The 25,986-nt window shown below is 46.1% G+C and overlaps 1 protein-coding gene across 4 annotated transcripts in view; it reads left to right on the top strand.

Annotated features, from left to right (window-relative positions):
* The first annotated feature begins 24,560 nt into the window (after positions 1-24,560).
* The window catches only part of RCL1 (RNA terminal phosphate cyclase like 1), a 90,855-nt gene continuing 89,429 nt past the window's right edge, over positions 24,561-25,986 (top strand). For 3 of the 4 annotated variants that reach the window (XM_045882166.3, XM_045882165.3, XM_064578912.1), the window contains exon 1: positions 24,569-24,884. In XM_045882166.3, the coding sequence (XP_045738122.1) occupies positions 24,749-24,884 (136 nt within the window). In that variant the 5' untranslated portion in view covers positions 24,569-24,748. Of the gene's footprint in view, positions 24,885-25,986 lie in introns of all 4 variants that reach the window. The other variant, XM_064578913.1, reaches the window with a different exon arrangement.

Raw genomic sequence — 25,986 nt, 5'->3', positions numbered from 1 at the left:
AATAATACTAATAGTATAATAATAGCCATAAAACAAAGGAAAATTAAAATCTGTGGCCAATTCTTTTAAATATCAGTCTCTCTCTTCTGTCAGTATTTGCAACCTCTGCCTCATGGGATATGCCCTAGAGCAGAACGAGCTGCAGAGTCGAAGAGCTGAGTCCTAGGCTGAGTCCTAGGTTCCACAGACCTGAGCGAATTCCTAACCTTGCTGAGCCTTACTCTCCTCCCGGTAAAGGGTGATGGCCTAGTCTCAGAGCAGGCGGTGAGGCTCTTCCCGATGTGGGCGCCCTCCATCGTTTTGTAAAGGTCAGTCTGGGTGCACAAATAATCTCTTGGGGCAACTCTTTTTATTTGAAACTGAAGTTCTCTTCCTTTTTATCTCCCCCAACCCCCGACCTTTGCCTCAAGATTCCACAGACTGCTAACGAACATGTTAGCGCATTACCATCATGTAGCCAATAACTTTAAAAAAATTAATTACTCAGATTAGTCCCAGCAAATAAAACCGCGGTGCCTTGGGGCCCCGTGAGGAGTTGCGCGTCCTGTTTCCAGAACAACCTGGTCCTAGGCTCTTGGTGCTTAAAGCAAAGACAAAACAAACCCTGTTCAGAAAGGAAAGACAAGGCAAGCAGTCTTTGCAGTTTTGCCCTGGGCTTGTAGTTAATTCACTGATGGAGAACAGCACAGAATATGTGGGTGAGCGGGCGAGGCATACTGATTTCTCAGCGAGCACTAACTGATGAGCAAAAAAAAAAAAAAAAAAAAAAAAAAAAGCCACACGGGAGAAGATGAGCTCTGCGAGACCCTAACGCGTCCTACAGCTGTCACGAGTTCCCTCCGGGAAAGGCGCACCGCGCGGCACGGAGCCCGGCTGCGGGTACGAAACGATCGCTGCTCAGGTGGGGGATTCGGCTGTGACGGTCCTGTGCCCAGACTGAGGTCAAAGCGGGGGAGGGAGAGTGAGGGGTACAGGTTAAACCGGCAGGAAAGTCTTGGGCGCCTGGGTGGCTCAGTCGGTTGGGCGACTGCCTTCGGCTCAGGTCGTGACCCTGGAGTCCCGGGATCGAGTCCCGCATCGGGCTCCCTGCTCAGCAGGGGGTCTGCTTCTCCCTCTGACCCTCCTCCCTCTCATGCTCTCTGTCTCAAATAAATAAATAAAATCTTAAAAAAAAAAAAAAACCTGGAGGAAAGTCTTAAAGCAACGGATGGAGGGAACCTCAAGTAGCAGAAAACCGGGAGATGCCCGAGTCTCAGACTCCTTCCGGGGAATAAGGCTGCGCCTCGTTGTGCTGTAGTTCGTGAGACGCACAGAAGGAGGTGCTGTTCCTGTGTATTCTTCCTTCTCCCCCCACCCCAGCCCCCCATGAAGCTCCAGGTGATAGGACTTACCCTTTGGATTTCAGTTTACAGTTTTTTTTTTTTTTTTTAAATACGTACATTTTGCTTTACTTTTTAAAAGATTTTTAAAATTTATTTGAGAGAGAGCGCGCACGGGGGTGGAGGGGCAGAGGGAGAAGCAGACTCCCCGCTGAGCAGGGAACCGACCTGGGGCTCCATCCCGGGACCCCGAGATCATGACCTGGGCTGAAGGCTGATGCTTAACCGAATGCGCTGTCCAGGCACCCCTATTTTATTTTATTTTTTATTTTTTTTAAAGATTTTATTTATTTATTTGAGAGAGAGAGAATGAGAGACAGAGAGCACGAGAGGGAGGAGGGTCAGAGGGAGAAGCAGACTCCCCGCTGAGCAGGGAGCCCGATGCGGGACTCGATCCCGGGACTCCAGGATCATGACCTGAGCCGAAGGCAGTCGCTTAACCGACTGAGCCACCCAGGCGCCCCTTATTTTATTTTTTAAAGTAATCTTCACCATCAATGTGGGGCTGGAAGTCATGACCGCGAGCTCAAGAGTCTCTCGCTCTACCAGCTGAACCAGCCAGGCACCCCTCACTTTACGGTTTTGAGAGCACTTTTCCATTTTATCCTTACAACAACTAGGGAAGGGTTGGAGGGCAGGTCCTATCGTCCCCATTTTACAGACAGAAAACTGAGAGGCAGCAGCTTAAGTGATATACTCCATATCAGCCAAGTAGGCAGCAGAGCAATTTTTTTGGACTCCTGACTCAGTGCTCTCGCCACACTGCTGTCTAGAGTTAAGCAGGGTTATCAGGTACAACTGAGGAATGGGAAAAGACCCCAGAACTCCCTGACCACTCCTGTGGGTCCTTTCCACACAGCGTATGGCCTTGGGAATGCTGCTGTTCTTAGGATGTTTGGAGGACAAGTTGGGGCCACTTATGTTGCAAGCGTATAATTAAATTTAGCTTTGTTGGGTCACTCTGTGGTCAGGGCCATGAGTTGAGCTTGGCCAAGGGGAAGGAAAGGTATAAGCAGAAGTGGTTTGGGCACCTGCCACTTTTCCGGCTCAGTACCTCTCTTCTCATGGACAGGAAGACACCCAAAGTCACCCCTCAGCAGCTACAAGTTGGAAAACCTCTATGATGATTGCTCTTAACAAAGGCTGAGGGTGGCTCAGTCAGTTAAGCATATGCCTTCGGCTCAGGTCATGATCTCAGGGTCCTGGGATCAAGTCCCGCGTCAGGGTCCCTGCTCAGCACGGACTCTGCTTGTCCCCATCTTTCTGCCTGTCTCCCCCACTCATGCACTCTCTCTCAAATAAATAAATAAATAAAATCTTAAACAAAACAAAAACAAACAAAGGCTGAGAAAGCCTGGTGTACTGTCAGAGATCTAGGGTCCCGGGCAGCTCATGCTGCTAGTTCAAGATGCTTAGTAGGGAGACATCAGAGTCTTTGAATAAGTGTAAAAAAATTTGCCAGAAAATGTTTTCCTCCATCAGTGTATTCGCGGTTGTTGCAATAACGCTCTGTAACAATACTATTCGCATCTCAGTGACACACAGCAAACATTGATTTTCTTGCTCATAAGCCTGTGGGTTGACTGCCCCCCAACCCCCTAAACTGAGGCTGCAGGTCTAACCCAGGGCTGCTCTGTGGTCTTCGTCATTCCGGGCCCAGTGACCACCGAGGTTGTGACTGGTGAATGGCATACACACGAAAGAGCAAAGCAAATCTCACGAGCACATTTAAAGCCTCTGCTTGGGTCCCAGTGTCACTCACGCTGCATTGGCCAGAGCAGGCATGGATGCCGAACAGGGGAACGCACTCCGTGCTAGGGGGAGGTGCTGCGAAGTCATTTAGCAAAGGACATGGATGTACAATTCTAAACTTTTTTTTTTTTAATTTTTTGAGAGAGAGACAGACAGAGAGAGTGCTGGGGATGAGGGGCAGAGGGAGAGAGAGAATCTTAACCAGGCTCCACACTCAGTGCAGAGCCCAACGTAGGGCTCAATCTCACGACTCCTGAGCCAAAATCAAGAGTCCGAGGCTTAACCGACTGAGCCACCCAGGCGCCCCTGGGTATGCAGTTCTAAAGCAGAGTGCAGCATTGGGAGCAATGGCTCAGTGTACCCCAATTAGTTAGTAATCTGACAATAAATAATAACATCAGTTGAGTCTTACTATGTGCTAGGCACTTCTGTTAAATATCTTGCATGTGTTAATACATTTAACCATCACAATTACCCTATGAGGTAGATACTATTATGGTACCTATCTTACAGATGAAACACAGCCAAAGCACAGTGGGGTTAGGGAGGAATTAAGATCACACAGTGAGTGGCAGAGGAGGGCAGGGATAATTACACTATAAAGGAACACTATTCGTGTCCTCCCTCCCTTTTGTGTCTCTCCTATTCTTTCCGACCCTCCCCAACCCTGTCTCTGGCTCTGTGTACTTTGTCTTTGGAAATGATGCCATCTGGTCTTCCAAGCCAAACCCTTGGCATCATCCTTAGGTCTTCTTACTTGCCCCCTGCCCAGTGTTTTGGTCCTTAGGTTCTACTGTTTGGACACCCTTAGCTCTTCCTGTGTCTGCTTCCTCCTCCTGGCCCCATGCCAGACCCTCCACGCAGAGACCCGCCACTTCTCGCCGGATGCATCCCCTCCTTTAGTCCTGCACCCTTAGGCATTGCTCCCAGAGGGGCTTTCCTATAACGCAGGTCTGGCCTCATCATTCTCCTGCTTTGACAGTTTCCGCATTCCCCAGAGCTTTGAGGATAAAGTTAGATTTTAGTATCCCAGGTCCTTCCTTTCTGACTCTCAACCACGCTTGGCTCCAGCTTCCCACACAATCTGTGTGCAGTTTCACGCCCTCTTGCCTCTGTGGATGCCACACCCTTTGTCTGGATCCTCTGTCCCCCTCTTCATCTTGTCAACTTCTATTTGTCTGGAGTCTTACCTTCTGGGAAGTTTTTTCCAGTCTTTTCCCTGGTCTGATTAGATGTCCCTTCTCTGTGTCCCCAGCAGACTCTGTCTATATGTTGTGGCATTTACCAGATTACATTGTAAGAGTGGATTGCACTATCACTTCTCCATCTTTAGTTTTTCTCAAAATGTGATTCATGGACTCCCTGCTTCAGAATCACCCGGGAAGTTTGTTTAAAATATAGGCTCCCGGGACCTACCTTAGACCCACCAACTCAGAATTGTTGCAAGGCAAAGCCTATAGGAGTCTCCATTTGAAAGATTCCCCAAGGGGCGCCTGGGTGGCTCAATCAGTTAAGTGTCTGACTTTGGCTCAGGTCATGATCTCGGGGTCCCGGGATCGAGCCCCAAGTGGGGCTCCTGGCTCAGTGGGGAGTCTGTTTCTCCCTCTCCCTCTGCCCCTCCCCCTGCTCCTGCTCTCTCTCTCTCATAAAAAAACAAACAAACAAATATATATATTCCCCGAGATGATTCTGACTTGTGACAGGAGAGTGCCATGCTTTCATGCAGGTCTACCAGTGCTCTGCAATGAGTGAGTGAAATGGGCGGCACTGGTCCGGGGTGCCAGCAGATGGCGCTGTGTCAACGTAAATGCTTTCGTGTGAGTGGGAGGAGGAAGACGGGAAGTTTTGTTTTACTGGAATTCAAGCCTCAAATGCTGCGTAGTTGAATTTATTATTTTTTTTTTCCTGCTCAATTTGCCTATCATTGTCCCACTTGCATGAATAAATTGATTTCTGACGGGATGAGGACTTGGACAAGCAAAGGGGAAAGAGGCTGGTCACAGAGAAGATCTGAGCTGGCAATGCAGACGGAACGATATTTCTGATTACCCTCATTTCCATCCCCAATGATGGAAAGCTGCTCCTAGCGAGCACTGAGTGTTGTGAAATTACCCAAAGCATTCAAAAGAATATGCCATTTCAGCAAGAGGGTGGAGCCATCCTGTAATTTCTGGTAGTCCTTCCCGGTTTTCTTTATGGACTGTCACATACCTGTATGGTCAACCTTTTATTTTAAGTAGGCTCCACACCCAGCAAAGGCGCCCAGAGGGGCCTTGAACTCAGACCCTGAGATCAAGACCTGAGCTGAGATCAAGAGCCAGACGCTTAACCCACTGAGCCACCCAGGTGCCCCCATGGTTAACCTTTTCAAAATCGCTTCCCTCACAATCCAAAGTCTGAAAGCCTGAGTCTTCCTCCTGAGCTGAGTACTTCTTTCTCCTAAGGGACAGGGGCCCCACAGACAACCCTTCCTCCCCCTTCCAGCCTCCCTCTTGCCCCCCAGGGGCATCCATGTGCAAATAACTGATAGGGCTGGCATGGGGCCAGGGAAGACTATCAGGGAAGGCCAGAGCTAGGGGCTGAGCTGTTTTCCTTTGCAGTGAACCAGGGGTGGGGTTTGCTGCATTTTCAGCTCTAGGCAAACGAAGGAGAGTGGTGAGCACAAAGGGGCATAGTCTCAATCTTATTGGGAAGGCACCGTTTATTTATTTTTAATTTTAATTTTATTTTAATTAGTCTCCACGCCCAACGTGGGGCTTGAACTCACGGCCCTGAGATTAAGAGTCACCTGCTCTACCAACTGAGCCAGTCAGGTGCCCAGGGAAGGCACAATTTAAAGGCATCACACAAATTAAGGACAATAACTACCAAGTAGAAATAAGTACTGAGTTTTAAGTTCTGAACGACCCAGTATAAACTAGATGGAAGTGCTTCAGAGGAATGTGAGAAAATACAATTCACCTTTTCCTTTCTTTTCATTCTTTCAACAGTCAAGTTCAAAAGTCATTAAGTGGGAGGCCAAGCAAGGTTAGGACTTCATGGCCTGCTCCCGGTAACAACTGCAAGCAAGTGCATCCTCCCAGGCCCCCCACATGAGTCCGATGGTTCTCTTGATAAGGGGTTACCTCCACGGCTACCTCTAGATGGAGTCAGTGGCCCGGAGGCTGGGGAGCACCGAGCAGGCGTGTGTCAGGTGGCCAGTATTAATGTTCCTGTCTTTGTCTGATGTTCCCTCCTCCAGCCTGGGAAGAAGGGCTGCTCTGGGCATGAAGGAGCTGTCTCCTGGACAGAGAACCGGGCCTGCCCCACCCACAGGCAGCACCCGTGATCTCTGAGCAGACTGAACACTGGGCCTCAGAGAACACAGTTCACACATTCTGGGCAGCCTAAATGATAAGGCCAGCAGTCCTAGCAGTAATGTCTCTCTCCAGGAAGTTAAGGGCCTCACCCTGATGGCTGGGGTGAGAGCAGCCAGCCAGGAGCAGGTTCCGCAGGCCACACAACCCGTGTTACTGCCAGGGAGGCAGATCTGGTTCAGCTTGTCCAGGGAGGTCTGCCTGGAGGGGGCAGGGAGCCATCCAGCCGGAAGTCCTGCACCCATGGGACAGGCTTTGGCCCATAAGGCTGAACTAGACAGGATGCCAGGACTCAGTCCCAGGATGGCCGTGACCAGACTTTGCCTTTCTCTGCTTGTAGCAGGTGGAGCACCCCCTCCAGATCAGAGAGAGGCAGATCTACGTTCTCCTGATTGACAGGAAATTGTGGGGGGCAATGCTTCCTCTTGGAAGGGGTCCCAGCCTTGGAAGGATGGGAGGGAGGAGATCCCCTTCTTTCTATTCCACAGATAGTCTAAAGAAGGTGCCACTGCTCGATGGGGGAGTCTTCAGAAAAAGTGCCCTTCTCTCTGTCTCTCCTGCTCAAGCCCCAGGGGAGAGGGGGTAGTTAGGAGCAGGTGCTGCTGGGGGAGAATTGTGGCTAGACTCTTCCTCCCCGGAGGCTGTAGAATATGACTCAACAGACCAAAGTCAAAGCTGTTCTGGGAAGGATCTCCAGCTGGGATGATGACTGTTTGACCACTGGCTGCCCAAAGCATCTGATTCTCTCTGGGACAGCTGGGTTTAAGGTCATGGGAGCCTGCTCTCCGGTGGCTGTTACTACGGTGATTCCAGGGCTGGTTGCTCTTCCTTCTTAGATGGTTGGTTAGGTCCACCATGGGACTTTTGCTTTCAATTCCCAGATCTACTTTTGTCTCATATTCCTCATTTCAGAACTGGAACTTATCATCTACCCAATTGTTTAAACCAGAAAGCTGGATGTGATCTTCGATTCAGCCCTCCCCCTTCCCCTTTTGTGTCTCCTCTCTTCACCGCCACCACGATAATCCAAACCATCATCATTGGCTGCCCAACAGGAGCCTCTTTATTGATCTCCCCATTTCCTCTTTCACCGCCCCCACCCCCACCAATCTACACATCTCCCAGCAGCCAGTAACCATCCCCCCACCGTGGTTCTTGGGCACAGCACCGAGGTCATTTCCTTCAGGCACTTGGCACAAGTCATACGTTTATTGTGTTGTTCACTTTGTTATCTGTCTCCCCCACTAGACTATGGCACCGTGGGGCAGGGGAGCTGCTCAGTGCATCATTGTATCCTTCCTACCAGCACGGTGCCTGGCACAGAGTAGATAATAATTTTTAGATGAGTGGCATTAGGCCAAAGAGCTTAGATTTGCAAGGAGGAGTTTCACACATTCTGGAAAAAGGACTGATAAAGCATAAAGACACGTTAGAACATTAAAGGGAATGATGGAGGCAGCTGGATGGACATCAATGGATCTTCCTTACTAACAGCCTGCCAGTTGATGGGGCCTAAGGTAACGGGATAAAATGCAAGAGGAAAGGATGGAATCCTAGAGAGAGTTTAAAGGAGGAATTCCTATCTTCCAAAATATGTTGGGAAGGAGAGAGTCACTGATGTTGTAAGGTTGGTGAGCCAGAAAAATAGCGTTACTTCATCTCTTTGAAAACAGAATAGCATGACTAGGGAAAACCTCAGTTTTTAGGCATGTTGAGTTTGAAATGACTCTAAATATTTCCTGTGGGCCACGGGAGAACAGCCACACTCTGTCGACTTCTTTGAAAAGCCTCTTTGACAACGTGGTCAGCCATGACATAGTCATCAGGTTTATGATTCTTGATTTCCTTGCACAGAAAGTCAAGGAATTGAAATAAATTCTATAGTTCTAGCAGAAAGGAGAGAGTTAAAGCTTCAAAATTCTAAACCCTGTTACATATTAAGGACACAGCCAAATAGTTTTGAGCCATAATTTCGTTACATCAGACATGACCACTAATAGGTTTGCCATTATCTATTGAATATGCAATGATTTCATTGTATGAGTACCTGTCATAACTAATTAACTGCGTGTAATGTATGTTTTTCCGTGTTTTCCAAATTTTCTATGACAGCATGTGTTATTTTTATAAATCAGGAAAAATATGGGATACTTTTTTTAAACAAAAATATAAAGACTCACTGTGTCAATTTCTGAATGAATAGCTTTGGGGTAACCACTTGCCTTTACACACCAAACATATGTAAGCACAGAAGTTACTAAATGTTCCCAGAAATCACTAGAAATTTCCCTCCAGGAAGTACACACATGTTGATGTTTCTTGGAATTCTCTGCAGCTGGTTTCCCTTCTCTGGTTTCAGACTGCTTGGTCCCAAAAATCTCTGGGCTGGAATTATACAGTAAGTCCATTGTTCCAATAATTCCCCTTGAAGCCAAAATTCAGGGATTTGTCCCTTTTTTGTAATTATAGTCCCAAACCTAACTATTAGCTATTCTTCTTGATGTCGTTTTGATCTCTTGGAGGATTTTCACATCAAAAGTGTCTTTTAGGGGTTTGTTTTATTGTGGTAGGGCTTCCATTAGAGGAGCAAACCAGCTTGGGGAAGTAGCAGGGGTGGGTGGGGAGGGGAGTAGAGAATATTGCATGCCAAATTCATAGTCCTCTTGGTTATTAGACTGAAGGATGGCCCAGAGGTGAGTGACTGGGAAAGAATCATCTGGAAATAATGACATTGAGGATTACTGCAAAAAAACTGGGCATATTTCACCATGAGAAGGTAGGACATTGGGGCTTTGTAGAAGAGGGATTAAATGCTACTCAAAGAAGCAATGCATCATGATAAGAGGAAGAATGAAGTCAGCCTGATATATAAAGAACAATTAAAGTTGTCAGGAAATGGAGCATACTGCTTCATGTGACATAAGCTGTCTACTCAGGGAAATTTTCAAGAAGATTCTAGAAGACTGTTCTCTGGGACTTATGGTCCAGGAAGGCTTTATGATGGACAGAGCATTGCACTTTATTTCTCACTTAGGCTCCATGTCCATGGTGGACTGACTACTGCATCCTATTTGTCCTCACTCCAGGACCCAGGCTAATGGAGCATCTACTACCCGGAAAAATGGCAGTCACCCTGTTAAAGGGAAGGAAGAGCTTCAGAGGGAAGTGACGCATGTCATTTCTGCTCACATTTCACTGGCCAAAGCAAAGTGCATGGTCACCCCTAAAATCAGGTGGGCAGCAAAATGCTTATGCCTTCTTTTAGCAGGCAAATAGAAATGGTTCGTAATATAAGTGGCATGTAGCTTATAATTTTTTAAAACTCAGATGTGAATAGAACTTTTGAAATGCTTCGTGGGGCTTGGGAACAGTTTGTTCTTTGTGCTCTTAAGCAGTTTCAGCATTATTGCAGTTAGAGGGCAGGCTCCAGGGCCCAGAGTAAGATGTAGTCCTTGTGTAGTTTGGGAATATAGGTGAGGTTTGGTTGGGTGAGGTCTGGAGCCGATGACCAAGAAAGAATTCTTGACACGTCTTTGATGCAAAATGGTGGTTTTATTAAAGCTCAGGGACTGGACCGGTGGGCAGAAAGAGCTGCTGCCCCAGGATTGTGAGGGGTGACTGATTATATCCTTGGGAGTTGGGGGAGGTAAGGAAAAGGGAGGTTTCAAAAGGATTTTCATGCGTTAAAGAAGACTCACAAGATCCCGGAGGCCTTGCCGTTGTCAAGTTAAAGTTGTTTTTCCCTTGGGTGCGTGGGTGGCTCAGTCGTTAAGCGTCTGCCTTTGGCTCAGGTCATGATCCCAGGGTCCTGGGATCGAGCCCCACATCGGGCTCCCTGCTCCGCGGGAAGCCTGCTTCTCCCTCTCCCACTCCCCCTGCTTGTGTTCCCTCTCTCGCTGTGTCTCTCTCTGTCAAATAAATAAAATCTTAAAAAAAAAAAAAAAAAGGTTGTTTTTCCCTCTAGCAAGGCATTAACATGAAGATAGTTGGGAGCTTCCTGGAGGAATGTGACCCATCTCCCACTCAGGAGTGTGTGTGCTGGGGGGAGGTTGCAGGGTGTCAGATCGTGCTTTGTCCTTAGTTAGCCTTCTGCGCCCTCATCAGTCCCAACTCCGTGGTTATGTCTAAGAAAAGGCAAACTTCCGAAGCAGAAACTAACAGAAATCCATGTGCCAGGAAACTAACAGAAATCCATGTGCCAGGGACGGGGTTAGTGTTCAGACACAGAGCTTTGCAATGGTAGTGTTAGTATTGTTGTTTTGAGACAATTTTTTATGTCTTATGGGAGAAAACAATGGAGTAATTATGTTGGAGGTGCCGGAAAGCAAAATTTTCGCTATGGAATCAAAGAGGAACAGACGTAAGAACAACGAGGTTAATTTAATTTCACTCAAATCCTGATTTTGAATTGGAAGTACCGCTATGAACTCAGTACATTTTTTTCTTAAAAAAGAAAAGAAGTGGGCGCCTGGGTGGCTCAGTTGGTTAAGCGACTGCCTTTGGCTCAGGTCATGATCCTGGAGTCCCGGGATCGAGTCCTGCATCGGGCTCCCTGCTCGGCGAGGAGCCTGCTTCTCCCTCTGACCCTCCTCCCTCTCATGCTCTCTGTCTCTCTCTGTGTCTCAAATAAATAAATAAATAAAATCTTAAAAAAAAAAAAAAGAAAAGAAAAGAAGTATTTTCCAGCTCTGTCTACTGAGAAAGCCTAGAAATAAAAAGAAAGTCGCTAAGGAGTGCCCAGGTTATGGCCTCTAATTACCACTTCCCACTAAAAGAAATCAAGCTTCTTGGAAAAATGGCTGATTCCAGATTAGGCACAGGAAATATACAGGTTGAGCCTGGAACATCATGTGATCCAAGAAGGCAAGAAATTTATCAGCGAATACTTGAGTCGTGCAAAAAGGCTCAGCAACCAGACTGAATGGTCTCTTCCTGGAGAGAGGGGATACTTTGAACAATTGTAAGAATACAAACTGCAGTGGTTTGAAACACATCAAATGTGCTTGAATTCACCAGCTCATATACCTGCAAATCCCCAGTGGAGACCATTGCAGAGCTCGTTATTTTGAAAACCGGGAGATAAAAGAAGAGATCTTACCTTTCCTCTGTGAACTGCACCTTAGGTAACCAAATAGTGGATGAGAGGAAGCTTCTCTTTATGGAAGTATTCCAGTTAATAAACAAGAAGAAATCACTGAATTAGAATATGACTATTTTGCATCCCCTAATGAATTAACGGAGGGAGGCAATGATCATCAGTAGCAATAATAAGCACACAAAGAGAACAGATATCTAGACATCTATGCCTCAGGACGGAAGTGCATATCCTACCTATAAAGTATACCCTCTGCAATACCAGCAAGGAAAAATCAGTGACTCTCAACACTTTTGCCTTCCAAGAGACATTTGGCATTGTCTGGAGATATTTTTGATTATCACAATTAGGAGAGAGAATGCTACTAGCATCTAATGGTTAGAGTCTAGAGACTCTGCTTAACCTCCAACGCAGCTTAGGACAATTCCCCACCATGAAGATATGGTCCCAAATGTCAATAGTGCTGGGCTTGAGAAATCTCACTTTAGATCAAATAATCAATTTACGTATAATTATGTATATAGTGACAGGGGAACAGGTCAAGTGACATCACAGGGATGCAATCAACAAGATCAGATCGTGGGAAACTCTAAAAGACAATCGAAGTAGTTTCTTTAGCAAATAAAAGGGTATTTATCTTTTAGAGGTATATGCTGAAATATTTACAGATGAAATGTTACGATGTCTGGGTTTCCTTCAAAATAATTTACAATGGATATGGGTGGATGGATGGGGGTCTACATGAAATAAGACTGGCCATGAGTTAATCGTTGTTGAACTGGGTAGATAAGTATATGAGGGTTCACTCTCTGGTATGTTAAAATTGTGCGTGATAACAAGTTAAAGGATTTTAATCATTTATTATATAAAATGATGATGAGGGGCACCTGAGTCGCTCAGTTGGTTAAGCATCTGCCTTCAGCTCAGGTCATGATCTCGGAGTCCTGGGATGGAGCCCCACATCAGACGTCCTGCTCAGCGGGGAGTCTGCTTCTCCCTCTGCCTCTGCTCTCTCTCTCTTCCCCCTGCTTCTGCATGTTCTCTCTCTCTCTCAAATAAATAAAAAAATCTTTAAAAAAAATAAAATGATGGTGATAACAAATGATAGTTTAAAGAAGTTTTCTTTACTTTAAAATAAAAGGGTAGCAATCTTTTTATCAGTGTATTCGTTTTCTACCGCTACATAACAAATTGTTCCCAAACTTTGCAGGTTCAAACATCTCATATCTGAGATCTTCTTAGCCAGATGGTTCTGGCTCAGCAGCATCCACAAGATTGCAGTGAAGATAGTGGCTGGAGCTGCAGTCCCCTGAAGGCTTGGCTAAGCCTGGATGATCCTCTTACGAGATGGCTTACTCACATGGCTATTACCTGGATGCCTCAGTCCCTTGTTACAGGGCCTCTCTGTAGTGCTGCAGAGTGTCTTAATGGCATGGCAATTAGAGTCTCTCGCAGCGAGCAATCCAAGAGAAAGAATAAGCAAGGGGCTGCAGTGCCTCTCGTGACCTGGTCTTAGAAGTCTTACTGTCGGGCGCCTGGGTGGCTCAGTTGGTTAAGCGACTGCCTTCGGCTCAGGTCATGATCCTGGAGTCCCAGGATCAAGTCCAGCATCGGGCTCCCTGCTCGGCGGGGAGTCTGCTTCTCCCTCTGACCCTCCTCCTTCTCATGCTCTCTGTCTCTCGTTCTCTCTGTCTCAAATAAATAAATAAAATCTTAAAAAAAAAAAAAAAGAAGTCTTACTGTCACTTCTGCCATATTTTATTCATTAGAAGTGAGTCACTAAGCCCAACCCATACTCAAGGGAGAGGAAATTAGGATCCACCCATTGAAGGGAGTTATAGAGAATTGGTGGACACATTCTAAACCATCACAATTGGCCTCTTTTTAAATTATTTTATTTTATTTTATTGGCCTACGACATCCTAAAGTGATAGAAACTCTAGTCTCAGAAACCTTCGCTAGTATAAAAAAGACTGCAGGGGCGCCTGGTGGCTCAGTTGGTTGAGCGACTGCCTTCGGCTCAGGTCATGATCCTGGAGTCCCGGGATCGAGTCCCGCGTCAGACTCCCTGCGTCAGACTCCCTGCTCGGCAGGGAGTCTGCTTCTCCCTCTAACCCTCCCCCCTCTCGTGCTCTCTGTCTCTCATTCTCTCTCTCTCTCAAATAAATAAATAAAATCTTTAAAAAATAAAAATAAAAAAGACTGCAGATATATTGAGAGATTGTACCTACATCTAACGAGGTTAAGATACCTCCTTACTTGTTATTAAAAGAGTCAATCTAGGGCGCCTGGGTGGCTCAGTTGGTGAAGTGACTGCCTTCGGCTCAGGTCATGATCCTGGGGTCCCAGGATCGAGTCCCACATTGGGCTCCCCACTCAGTGGGGAGTCTGCTTCTCCCTCTGACCCTCTCCCCTCTCATGCTCTCTGTCTCTCATTCTCTCTCTCGCAAATAAATAAAATCTTAAAAAAAAAAAAAAGAGTCAATCTAAATGGAACCCTAATAGTATTTAACAGTGAATTATTTTTAAAGGTGAAATGAGGGATGCCTCGGTGGCTCAGTCCGTTAAGCGTCTGCCTTCGGCTCAGGTCATGATCCCGGAATCCCAGGATCAAGTCCCGCATCGGGCTCCCTGCTCAGCGGGAGTCTGCTTCTCCCTCTGACCCTCCTCCCTCTCATGCTCTCTGTCTCTCATTCTCTCTCTCTCTCAAATAAATAAATAAAATCTTTAAAAAAAATAAATAAATAAAATAAATAAAAAAGACTGCGGATATATTGAGAGATTGTACCTACATCTAATGAGGTTAAGATACCTCCTTACTTGTTATTAAAAGAGTCAATCTGAATGGAACTCTAATAGTATTTAACAGTAAATTATTATTATTTTTTAAAGATTTTATTTATTTATTTGAGAGAGAGAGAATGAGAGAGAGCAAGCACATGAGAGGGGGGAGGGTCAGAGGGAGAAGCAGACTCCCTGCCGAGCAGGGAGCCCGATGCGGGACTCGATCCAGGGACTCCAGGATCATGACCTGAGCCGAAGGCAGTCGCTTAAACAACTGAGCCACCCAGGCGCCCTAACAGTAAATTATTTTTAAAGGTGAAATGAGGGATGCCTCGGTGGCTCAGTCTGTTAAGCATCTGTCTTCGGCTCAGGTCACGATCCCAGGGTCCTGGGATCGAGCCCCGCATTGGGCTCCTTGCTCAGTGGGGAGCCTGCTTCTCCCTCTGCCTGCCATTCCCCTTGCTTGTGCTCTCTCTGACAAATAAATTAAAAAATAAAATAGAAGTGAAATGATATATTGAAACAATTTGAAAGAAACAAAGAAGGATGAAGAAAGAAAGGTGAAGAGGGATAACTTTCAGTTAAGGAAGTACTAAAGGGTAAGATAAATTCTTTCTTTTTTAAGGTTTATTTATTTGAGAGAGGGGTGGGGGGGAGTGCACGCATTGGCCAACAGGGGGGAAGCTCAGAGGTAGAGGGAGAGAGTCCCAAGTGCAGAGTCCACCGAGGGGCTCGATCTCATGATCCCGGGCTGAAACCAAGAGCCAGTTGCTCAACTGAGTGGGCCATCCAGGCACCCGGGGTAGGATAGATTCTGAAGGGTAAATTCATTTGCACTATCGCTAAAAATTCTCACTGGAATTAAAGGAGAGCAAATATACAGGGTTGTTACAAGCAAATGAACAAAAGCCAACTCTTAGTTTCTCATCTTCCAAATATCCCCAGGCTCATCATAATCAGAAACATTCATAGTAGGCTGGATGTAATCCCATAGTTTCCTTTATGGGAAACCATATCTTGTGCAAAATGCATAATATAAGCTAAACAAGGACACTGCGCCCTCCCTGCCTCTCAGGCATTCACCCTAGTCCTGTGGCAACTCTCTGATGCACTGTCCCTTCCTTTTTGCACGTCTTTCTTCTCCATCGTATCAGAGAATCCCATAAAGAGTAGTCCCTGGACCTCATGCAGCATAATCACCTCAGGTGCATGGTTGAAGACATTTCTAGAGCCAACCCCACCCCTCCCAAACCAGAAAATCTTACAATGTGGCCCAGAAATACAGATCTTTAATAAGATCCCCAAGGTGAAATTGTTTTGTACAATAAAGCTCAAGAACCCCTATATCAGGCTATGAACAGGAGAAGAGGGTCTGAGTCTCACTCACCTCTGCGTTTAGTCTCTCACCTGTATCCTTGTACTTTCCCGGCATAGGGACCCCTAGCATGCTGGTAGGTGTTAGATAAATGTTCATGGAATTGAACTGACTTGGAAAGATTTCCACATCTTACGAAGTTTTAACTCCACTAATTCATGAAGAGATTCTAGGTTGATGAGACTCTTTGGTAGGCTTGGTGAGGTGGTCGTGTACTGTTTTTGCCCGTCTAGCGTCTGTTATCTCTTGTGATGACTGCGCTGTTGTTTTCCTGAGGGGAGCCACTCCTCTTGTGCTCCATTCCTGTAGTCTGAGAGGCACTGGCAAGACTTTCTCCACAAAGGACATGAGCCTGTGTCCCAGGTTTGGCCAATCAGAGCATATATTCCCCCAGACTACTGCAACTGGTTCAGAAATGGGTACGTGACGCAGTGAGACCTCTACTCCAGATTTGCTTGTGCCGTCAGGAAAGAGGTGTCTTCTTGGCTCTGGATTTGCTAAGCTGGTGGAACATGAGTCTGGACTTTCCAATGACAATCTTTTTTAAATTTTTAATTCAATTAATTAACATATAGTGTATTATTAGTTTCAGAGGTAGAGTTTAGTGATTCATCAGTTGCATATAACACCCAGTGCTCATTACATCATGTGCCCTCCTTAATGCCCATCACCCAGTTACCTCATCCCCCCCCCCCTCCAATGACCATCTTTGTTTCCATCTAATCTACTTGTGGTCTCTACAGATTTGCCTGTTTGGGACACTCCATATATAAATGGAACCATACAATAGGTGGATTTTTTTTTTTTTGCATAGATGGCTTTTTTCAATTAGCATAATGTTTTCAAGGCTCATCCATGATATAGCATGTAGAGTGCTTCATTCCTTTTTATTGCTAACTAATATCCCACTGTATGGATATACTCTATTTTGTTTATCCATTTGTCAGTACAGTGGACATTTGGGTACCCTTTGACTTTTCATGGATCAATAAGTTCCTTTTTATGCTTAAGTATTTTTGTAACAGTGAAAAATTATAATGCAGATGGCTCTGAATCAAATATTGGAACATGTGATTTGATGAGTGATGAATGTGATTTGACAGAGATGGTGAATGAAATATGAGAACTTTCAACAGTCCTAGAAAATCAGGGCTGTATTGTTTATGTAACAATGTTACAGTTGTGTATTAGGCTTCAATTCACATTTGAAGTTTCAAAATTATAAATCATAATGTTTCATAATTATGATATGGCTTCACGATTAGTGATAGTGCCTTGAAAATTCTGCTCCGAGTGTTTATGAGCAGGTGATAAACACTCGGTCACTTCACTTTTGGTCACTGTCACTTTCACAGTCAATGAAGATGGTTGTCTGTGAAACAAGACTCAAGTTCCTCACCCCACCCTGTCCCAAAGGCTCTGAAACAAGCACACAGATGTTTTCAAATTTTACCAGTGTTCTTACTGCTAACAATTATAGGAAAACAGAGACTAAAGATCACAATCAATGGGTCTCCAAGAATCATAAAAAATCTTTAAAAGCACTACTTATAGTTATCCCTAGTGATCATCTCAATGTTAGTGGGACTCAGGCCACTGTTTTCTAGCTCAATATCCCAACCTTCTTAGGTGTTCCCTTGAGAGAGGGGGATCTGCTTGTCATAGGGGGGCTGGACTAATGACCTGTGAGCTTCTTGGAACTCTGTAAGTCTGTAATCTCTACCAACTCCTCAGTTAACACCTTTCACAATACATTTAACTAATCAGGAAAGGGACAAAGAGCAAAGAATGAGGGAGCCAGACAGGCCTGGGTTTGAAACCCAGTGTATTAATTTTCTGTAGCTGGGTAAGAAATAGCCACGCTTGAACACATACTTTTTTTAAATTTTTTTAAGATTTATATATTTGAGAGAGAGCATGAGCAGGAGCAGGGCAGGAAGGAGCAGAGGCAGAGGAAGAAGCAGACTCCCCGCTGAGGAGGGAGCCCAACATGGGCTCAATCCCAGGACCCTGGGATCAAGACCTGAGCCAAAGGTGGACACTTAACCACCTGAGCCACCCAGGTGCCCCGTGAACACATACTTACTATCTCACCATTTCTGTGGGGGCAGGAGTTCAGGCATGGCCTAGCTGGGTTCTGTGCTTCAGGGTCACACCAGCTTGTAATCAAGGTGTCAGCCAGGATGGGGTTCTCATCCACAGGCTCAACTTCTACGTAGTGACTTTAACAACTTGGATGTGTAGATTTATGTATTTCATTAAATTTGGAAAGATTTGCTCACTGTATTTTTCAAATATTCTTTCCGCCCCTTTGTCTTTCTTCCCTTCTTCGGCAACTCCCATTATGTGTAGGTTGGTACACTAGAAGGCATCCTATACGTCTTTTGTTTGTTTTTTAAGCTTCTCAAAGTGTGTTTCTTAAGCCAGAAGCATCAACACCACCTCAGAAGTTGGTAGAAATGTCAACTCTTAGGCCTTATTCCAAATGTATTGAAGAAACTTTGGGGATGAGACCCAACAATCTGTGTGTGTGTGTGTGTGTGTGTGTGTGTTTTAAGTGAAATTGACACACAATGTTACAGTAGTTTTAGGTGTACAACGTAGTGATTCGACGAGTCTACACATTATGCTGTGCTTACCCAAGTGTAGCTGCCATGTGTCACCATACAACCCGATTATAATATCATTGACTATACTCCCTACACTTACCTTTCATTCCCATGACTTACTCATTCCATAATTGGAAGTCTGTACCTCTTTCTCCCTTTCACCCATTTTTACTATCACCCCAATTCCCTCCCTTCTGGCAACCACCAGTTTCCCTCTCTGTATCTATGAGTCTATTTCTGTTTTGTGTTTTCCTTTGTTTTGTTTTTTAGATTCCACGTGTAAGTGAAATCATATAGCATTTGTCTTTTCTCTGTTTGACTTGTTTCACTCAGCATAATACTCTCTAGGTCCATCCATGGTGTTGCAAATGGCAAGATCTCATTCTTTTTTATGGGAAATAGTCCATTGTGTGTATATACCATATCTTCTTTATCCATTCATCTATTGATGGACCTTTACAGTGCTTCCGTATCTTGGCTATTGTATGGCTGCAACAATAATAAATAATGCTGCAATAAACATAAGGGTGCACATATTTTTTTGAATTAGTGCTTTGTGTTTTTTGGGAGGTAGATATCCAGTAGTGGAATTACTGGATCATAGAGTATTTCCATTTTGTGGTTTTTGAGGAAACTCTGTACTATTTCCCAAAGTGTTCGCACCAGTTTACATTTCCACCACCAGTGTTTGAAGATTCCTTTTTCTCCACATCCTCGCCAACACTTGTTATTTCTTGTCTTTTTAATTTTAGGTATTCTGACGGGTGTAAGGTAGTATTTCATTGTGGTTTTGATTTGCATTTCCTTGGTGATTAGTAATTTTGAGCATCTTTTCTTCTATCTTTTGGCCATCTGTATGTCTTCTTTGGAAAAATGTCTATTTAGATCTTTTAGCCATTTTTAAATTGGATCATTCTTTTTTTGGTGTTGAGTTGTGTACATTCTTTATATATTTTGGATTTTAACCCCTTATTGGATATATCATTTGCAAATATCTTCTCCCATTCAGTAGATTGCCTTTTTGTTTTACTGATAGTTTCCTTTGCTGTGCAAAATCCTTTTATTTTGGCATAGTCCTAATAGTTTATTTTTGCTTTTGTTTCCCTTGCTTGAGGAGACATATCTAGAAAAATGTTGCTAAGGCCAATGTCCGAGAGGTTATGACCTATGTTTTCCTCTAGGAGTTTTATGGTTTCAAGTCTCACATTTAGGTCTTTAATTCCTTTTCAGTTTATTTTTGTATATGGTGTAAGAAAGTGATCTGGGGGTGCCTGGGTGGCTCAGTTGGTTAAGCAACTGCCTTCGGCTCAGGTCATGATCCTGGAGTCCCGGGATCAAGTCCTGCATCGGGCTCCCTGCTCAGCAGGGAGTCTGCTTCTCCCTCTCCCCCCGTCTTGTGTGCTCTCTCTCTCTCATTCTCTCTCTCAAATAAATAAATAAAATCTTTAAAAAAAAAAAGAAAAAAAAAGAAAGTGATCCAGATTCATTCTTCTGCATGTAGCTGTCCAGTTTCCCCAACACCATTTGTTGAAGAGACTGTCTTTTCCTCATTGTATATTTTTGCTTCTCTTGTCTTAGATTAATTGACCATGTAGCAATGAGTTTACTTCTGGACTCTCTATTATAGTCCATTGATCTATATGTCTGTTTTTGTGGCAGTACCATACTGTTTTGATTACTTTAGCTTTGTAGTATATCTTGAAATCTGGGATTGTGATTTCTCCAGCTTTGTTCTTTCTCAAGATTGTTGGCTATTTGAGGTCTTTTGTGGTTCCATATAAATTTTAGAATTCTTTGTTCTAGTGCTGTGAAAAATGCTGTTGATATTTTGATAGGGATTGTATTGAATCTGTAGATTGCTTTGGGTAGTATGGACATTTTAACAACATTAATTCTTCTAATCCACGAGGATGGTATATCTTTCCATTGTTCATGTTATCTTCAATTTCTCTTATCAATGTCTTATAGTTTTCAGAGTACAGGTCTTTTCTTCCTTGGTTAAGTTTATTCCTAGGTTTTTTGGGGGCGGTTATAATTTTAAATGGGATTATTTTTTAAATTTGTCTTTCTACTGCTTTATTATTAGTGTATGTAGAGAGAGACTCAACTTTACTGAATTCATTTATTACTCTTAATAGTTTTTTGGTGGAGTCTTTAGGATTTTCTATGTATAGTGTCACGTCATCCACAAATAGTAAGTTTTACTTCTTCCCTACCAACTCAATTGCCTTTTATTTCTTTTTCTCGTCTGATTGTTGTGGCTAGCACTTCCAGTACATGATGTTGAGTAAAAGTTTTCAGAGTGGACATCATTGTCTTTTTCTTAAACTTAGAGAAAAAGCTCTCAGTTTTTCACCTTAGCAATCTATGTTTTAACAAGCCCTCCAGGCAGTTCTGATGCATGTTAAGGTTTGAGAACCACTGGTTTAGACAGTTCTGAATTTATTGATTTAGGCCATCCATTATCTTTCAAATCTTTTTTTTTTAAATTTTATTTATTTATTTGACAGAGAGAGACACAGCGAGAGAGGGAACACAAGCAGAGGGAGTGGGAAAGGGAGAAGCAGGCTCTCCACTGAGCAGGGAGCCCGATGTGGGGCTCGCTCCCAGGACCCTGGGATCATGACCTGAGCCGAAGGCAGATGCCTAACGACTGAGCCACCCAGGTGCCCTCCATTTATCTTTCAATTAATTGATTAAGTAATTGATTCTAGTCACATTATTGAACTCCTGCTAGGTGCTAAACACTGAGGATATGATGATAAGACACTGTTTCTGCTTGCTTTGTTTGTTTATAGAAAGAGAGAGTGCAAGCAGGGGGAGGGGTGGAGGGAGAGAGAGAGAATATCCAGCAGACTCCCCCCGGAGCGTGAAGCCAGATGCAGGGCCTGATCTCACCACCCTGACATCATGACCTGAGCCGAAATCCAGAGTCAGACACCCAACTGACTGAACCACTCAGGTGCCCCACTATTTCTGCTCTAAATGATAAAACGTGGTTTCTGTGCTCACTGGATCACTAAGTATTTTTAGAAAAGCTGCACGTGAACAGGTTATAAAAGGATATATATGCAAAAATGTAGTTGTGAATAGTTATTGTGGGGGCCCAGAGGCAGAGCACAGAACACAGAAATTCATCCTAAAACTGGAACAGTGTAAGCAGTAGTTCCGCCTTTAGGAGAGACCCTTACTCTCAATAGGCTTTCAATAACAGCTTGTTGTACCAGTTGGGGTTCAATCAGAAAAAGAGACCACTCACTAGAGATTTGTTATAGGGATTTGACCAGATACAATTGTGGGGGCTGGTTTCACAGTCTGTGAGGCTGTTGTCTTTGTGCCTGTTGATAGAACCCAAAGTCAGTAGGATGTGCTGGAACCTGCATCAGTCCTCACTGCCTGCAAATCTCCAAGCTCAATGATGTGAGTGACCAGCAGAGGATGGTGTAAATGTACATTGGCCCAGCAGTTGGAGGTAAATGTACATTGGCCCAGCAGTTGGAGTTGCTAAAGCAGGATCAGGTGAGAACCGGAGGAGCTATGGGCCCAACTCTTGCTCCAGCCCAATAGGCAAGATCAGTATCATACAAGTATGTGAGCTGCAAGAGAGCCTGGAACCCTGCAGCGACCTTTCAAACATAAACAATGTGGCTGTGACTTCACTTTTGTCTTCCAAATCTCATGCAAGATGTTTCTTGTGGTTTGCACACCTAGAGTTATGCAAGGAAGGGAATTCAGGGATATGCAGTTTTAGTTATTTGTTACTGTGTAACAAACTACCCCCAAACCCTTAGATGAAAACAGTAACAATAATTTGTGTAGCTCAGGAACATACAGTTTGGGCAGGGCTCAGCGAGGACAGTTTATCTGTGTTCCAAATGGTGTCAGCCAGAGTGGCTCCAGAAACTGATCAGGGGCTGGCCGGGGACTGGAATCACCTGAAGGCTCCATCACCCTTTGTCTATGATTGATGCTAGCTGTCAGCTGGAACAGTCAACTCTCTGTGCGGTTTCTCTGGCATGGCAGCTTCATGGTAGCCAGGCTTTTTATTGGAGATTCAGGGTTCCAAAGATACAGGACTTAAGAGAGAGGGAGAGGGAGGCAAAGTGGGAGAGGGAGAGAGACAGATAAGCAGACGGAGTTTCTATTTTGGTTGTCATTTATTAGCTATGCCACTTGAAGCGGGTCATTTATTTTCTCTGAACCTCAGTTCTCAAGTTTTAAAAATCAGAACTTATTTTGGGGTTGCCCAGAAGAAGACTCCGAGGCAATAATTTGAGTGAAAGTAGTTTATTTAGGAGTTAATCCCAAGAAATATCAGAAGGGAGCTGAGACGTGTACAGGGAAAGAAGGAAGCTGGTAAAAGTTAATCAAGCAAGTTACCACTGTGGGCAACTGGAGCTTAAAACCTCTAGGGAAACCTGGGGAAACACTATAGAATCTATGTTACAGAGCTATCTCATCCAAGGGTTGAGGAGCTGGGATATTTTTTTTTTTTTTAAGATTTTCTTTATTTATTCATGAGAGACAGAGAGAGAGAGGCAGAGGGAGAAGCAGGCTCCCAAGGAGCAGAGAGCCCGATGTGGGACTCGATCCCAGGACCCTGGGATCATGACCTGAGCCGAAGGCAGACGCTTAACCATCTGAGCCACCCAGGCGCCCGAAGCTGGGATATTTATACGTCAACTCCCATCAGTCATTGGTTGAAGACTCTGGAGAACATTAATTCCTCAGCACCTTTGGTGTGCTGAGATCTATGCAAGTGGGAAAAACCCTCAAAGAGATACAGGTGCTGCTGGAGGAAAATTAACAGGTTTGCATTGAAAATGATAAGAGCTTAAGGGATATGAACAGGGCACCCATGGGGTTTGCTACAGAGTATAGGTAGCTGAGTAATTGAAATGAGATGATACACAAAGAAATCCACTCCTGGCGTGATGGTGCCTGTTCTTGCTTTGGAACACGCCACTGCAGGATTGAAGGGAGGCCCTGAGGTCCAGGAGATTTCAATGCTCACATCAGGAGACGCTGCCAATTTCCTGAAAGGCAGTCTTAAGAAATGGCAGTAGTATTAGTGGATTACCCACCCCCCTCAATGGACTTCAGGGTTAATAACCTGTCACCCTATGGGAGTGCAGACCTCCCTGGTGGTTCCTCATAACTGAGTCTTATCTACACAAGGCTTGCTACCTTGGCTAATCTTGCTCAAGGTCCAACCCTTGCAGATCACTGCCCCTTACCCCCCAAATGTTCTGGAACTCACCATCTGGTGACATTATCCAAGGACGGTTGCAAACCCATGTTATTAGGATATTGGATTCATAAATCTGTAGTCATTTGATAGATGTCTGCACATCTCTTAAGGTTTTTGAGCAGAGGAGTGACATAATCCAATCTTTGGGAAGATTCTGGTGTGCAGGATTAAAAGACACCAAAGAGGGAAAAGCAGAGTCTGTGTGTGTATGTGTGAAGTTATTACAACTACCCATTTTGAGCCACGCGGGATGGGAGGAACTGACTTGGCAAGAAGCGCTGTGCATGTAAAGGGACCGATGTGAAAGGGGCAAATCTTGGTGTCTCATAATGAAGTAAGCAATGGCCTGGTATCGCAAGACTCCGGTCCCCAGGCACGAGGCCACGGCCACCTTTGCAATGTTCCTCGCGTCTTTCCTCACGTGTAAGGGAGCACCTCGCAGGGTTACAGCTGGGAGCGAGAGGAATGCCCCGGCTGCGCGCTCAGCACCGAGTCCACAACAGGGTAAGCGCGCTAATCCCATCTTCTCCTCTATCAGTAAAAGGCGGGGGAGATAATGCCATCTACATCCAGGGTTTGCCTTAAGTACTGAGGCTAAGTACCGGGCATGCAGTAGGCACCCAACCCCAGCCCGTCGCCTCCCCGACGCGCACACCAGTGGAGAGAACGCACGGACACTACGGTGGAAGGGGAGCTCCCGCGCTTGGCTCCCAGGCCGCCCCCGGCACGCGCTCCCCCCCGCCGCGCGCTGTTGCCGGGGCCCGAGCACCGCCCTACCCCAGCGCGGGCCAATGGCAGCGCGGCCCGGGCACCGCCCAGCTCCAGCGCGGGCCAATGGCGGCGCCTCAGGGGCACCGCCCTGATCCTGCGCGGGCCAATAGCGGCGAGACCCGGCGCGGGAGCCGCCCCCGGCCGGGTGGGGAGGCGGGGAGACGGCCACCGACTCCGCCCCTCTCCCCTCTGACCCGGTGTCTCGTCTCTCCGTCTTCCTGTTCCAAACCACGTGGACGCGCCGGGGGCTGCGGGGCTACGGGAGAGAGCCCGGGTCGCCACCGCCGCTGTCGCCGCCGCCGCCGGGGTCGCGACCCCCGCGCCCGTCCGAAGTCGCCGCGCCCCGGCCGCCCGCGCCTTTGCGGAGGGCGCGCACATGGCGACCCAGGCGCACTCCCTCAGCTACGCGGGCTGCAACTTCTTGCGCCAGCGACTGGTCCTGTCCACCCTGAGTGGGCGCCCCGTCAAAATCCGGAAGATTCGGGCCAGAGACGACAACCCGGGCCTCCGAGGTAACTCGGGGCGGGCAGCGCGCGGGGGGGCCGCGGGGGCCGCGGGGGTGCGGCGCCGATGCCCTGGGGGCGGCGCGCGGGGAGCCAGTGCGTCTCGCGGGCGCGCCGGGGAGGCCGAGCGCCGCGTCGCCCCCGCACCCGAGCGCGCCTGGACTGGGGCGGGGTCGGGCCCGAGGGGTGTGCTCAGCTGCGCGCTGCGCTGGCGTCTCCCGGGCGCTGCTAGTAAACAGCTACACGTTTTCCAGCCCTGCGTGTCGCCGCAGACCTCGGGCATCGCCCCCTCGCCTGCCTTCAGTCCTCTTGCTCACGCCGTGAGCCTCTCAAAGGAGAAAGGCAGTTTGCTGGACCGGAATGTGGTGATTGGGCAGGTATAAGATGCAGAGAGGTTTGGAGAGAAAAGTGCCACTGTTTGGTTCCGTGCCCTAGCCCAAAACACGTCTCAGAAGCAGCTGCCCCCCCGGACATCGGCTGTCCCTGTCGCCATGATTTCTCAGCTGCCCTCACACCTCTCCTTGGGTGTGGATTAAAGAAAAAATTAAAATTTTGTGTTTGTTTTTAGCCGTAACTGGGATGTGCGCAGGACAGAAGCTTTGTGATAATTTTTTTTTTTAAGTCATGGGCCTAATTGCCTTGACTTCAGTCAGATTTGACGACAAGCGCTAAGCTACTTTTTTGCCCGACACAGGTGGATTGATGAAAAAACAGGCCCTGTTTAAACTCACATCAAGTTAAGTGGTGCCGATTTTCAGCTGGTCCCCTGGAATAAGACACATGCATTTGAAAGCTTCTGTCTGGTTATCCCAGATTGGGAGATTCACTCAAAGGAAAAAAGGGAAAACCTATCTGCAAATTGAAGGAGAGGGTTTGTGGTTGGTCTTGGAAGCTATGTCGGTCCTGTTGAACTGTTTACTTTTGCACCGACTTCTGTACTAGGTGGCTGGCCCATTTCATCATCTGTCTGCGTGTTCTGGAGGGTTACGTCTCTGCCTCTCTCGAATGGTGGGTGATTGGTTGCACATAAAGGGAAAACGCAATGTCATTGATGGAGATAGACCGTTGGGAAAGAAAGACCCTCCGTACCTGGTGACCATGGGAAGGGCTT

The sequence above is a fragment of the Mirounga angustirostris genome, unplaced genomic scaffold (assembly GCF_029215605.1).
Source record: "Mirounga angustirostris isolate CCGP_5_RB_7025 unplaced genomic scaffold, mMirAng1.0.hap1 SCAF_15, whole genome shotgun sequence".
Classification (NCBI taxonomy): Eukaryota; Metazoa; Chordata; class Mammalia; order Carnivora; family Phocidae; genus Mirounga; species Mirounga angustirostris.
The sequence above is the reverse complement of the archived record's forward strand: the minus strand, read 5'-3'. Positions and strand labels throughout refer to the sequence as shown.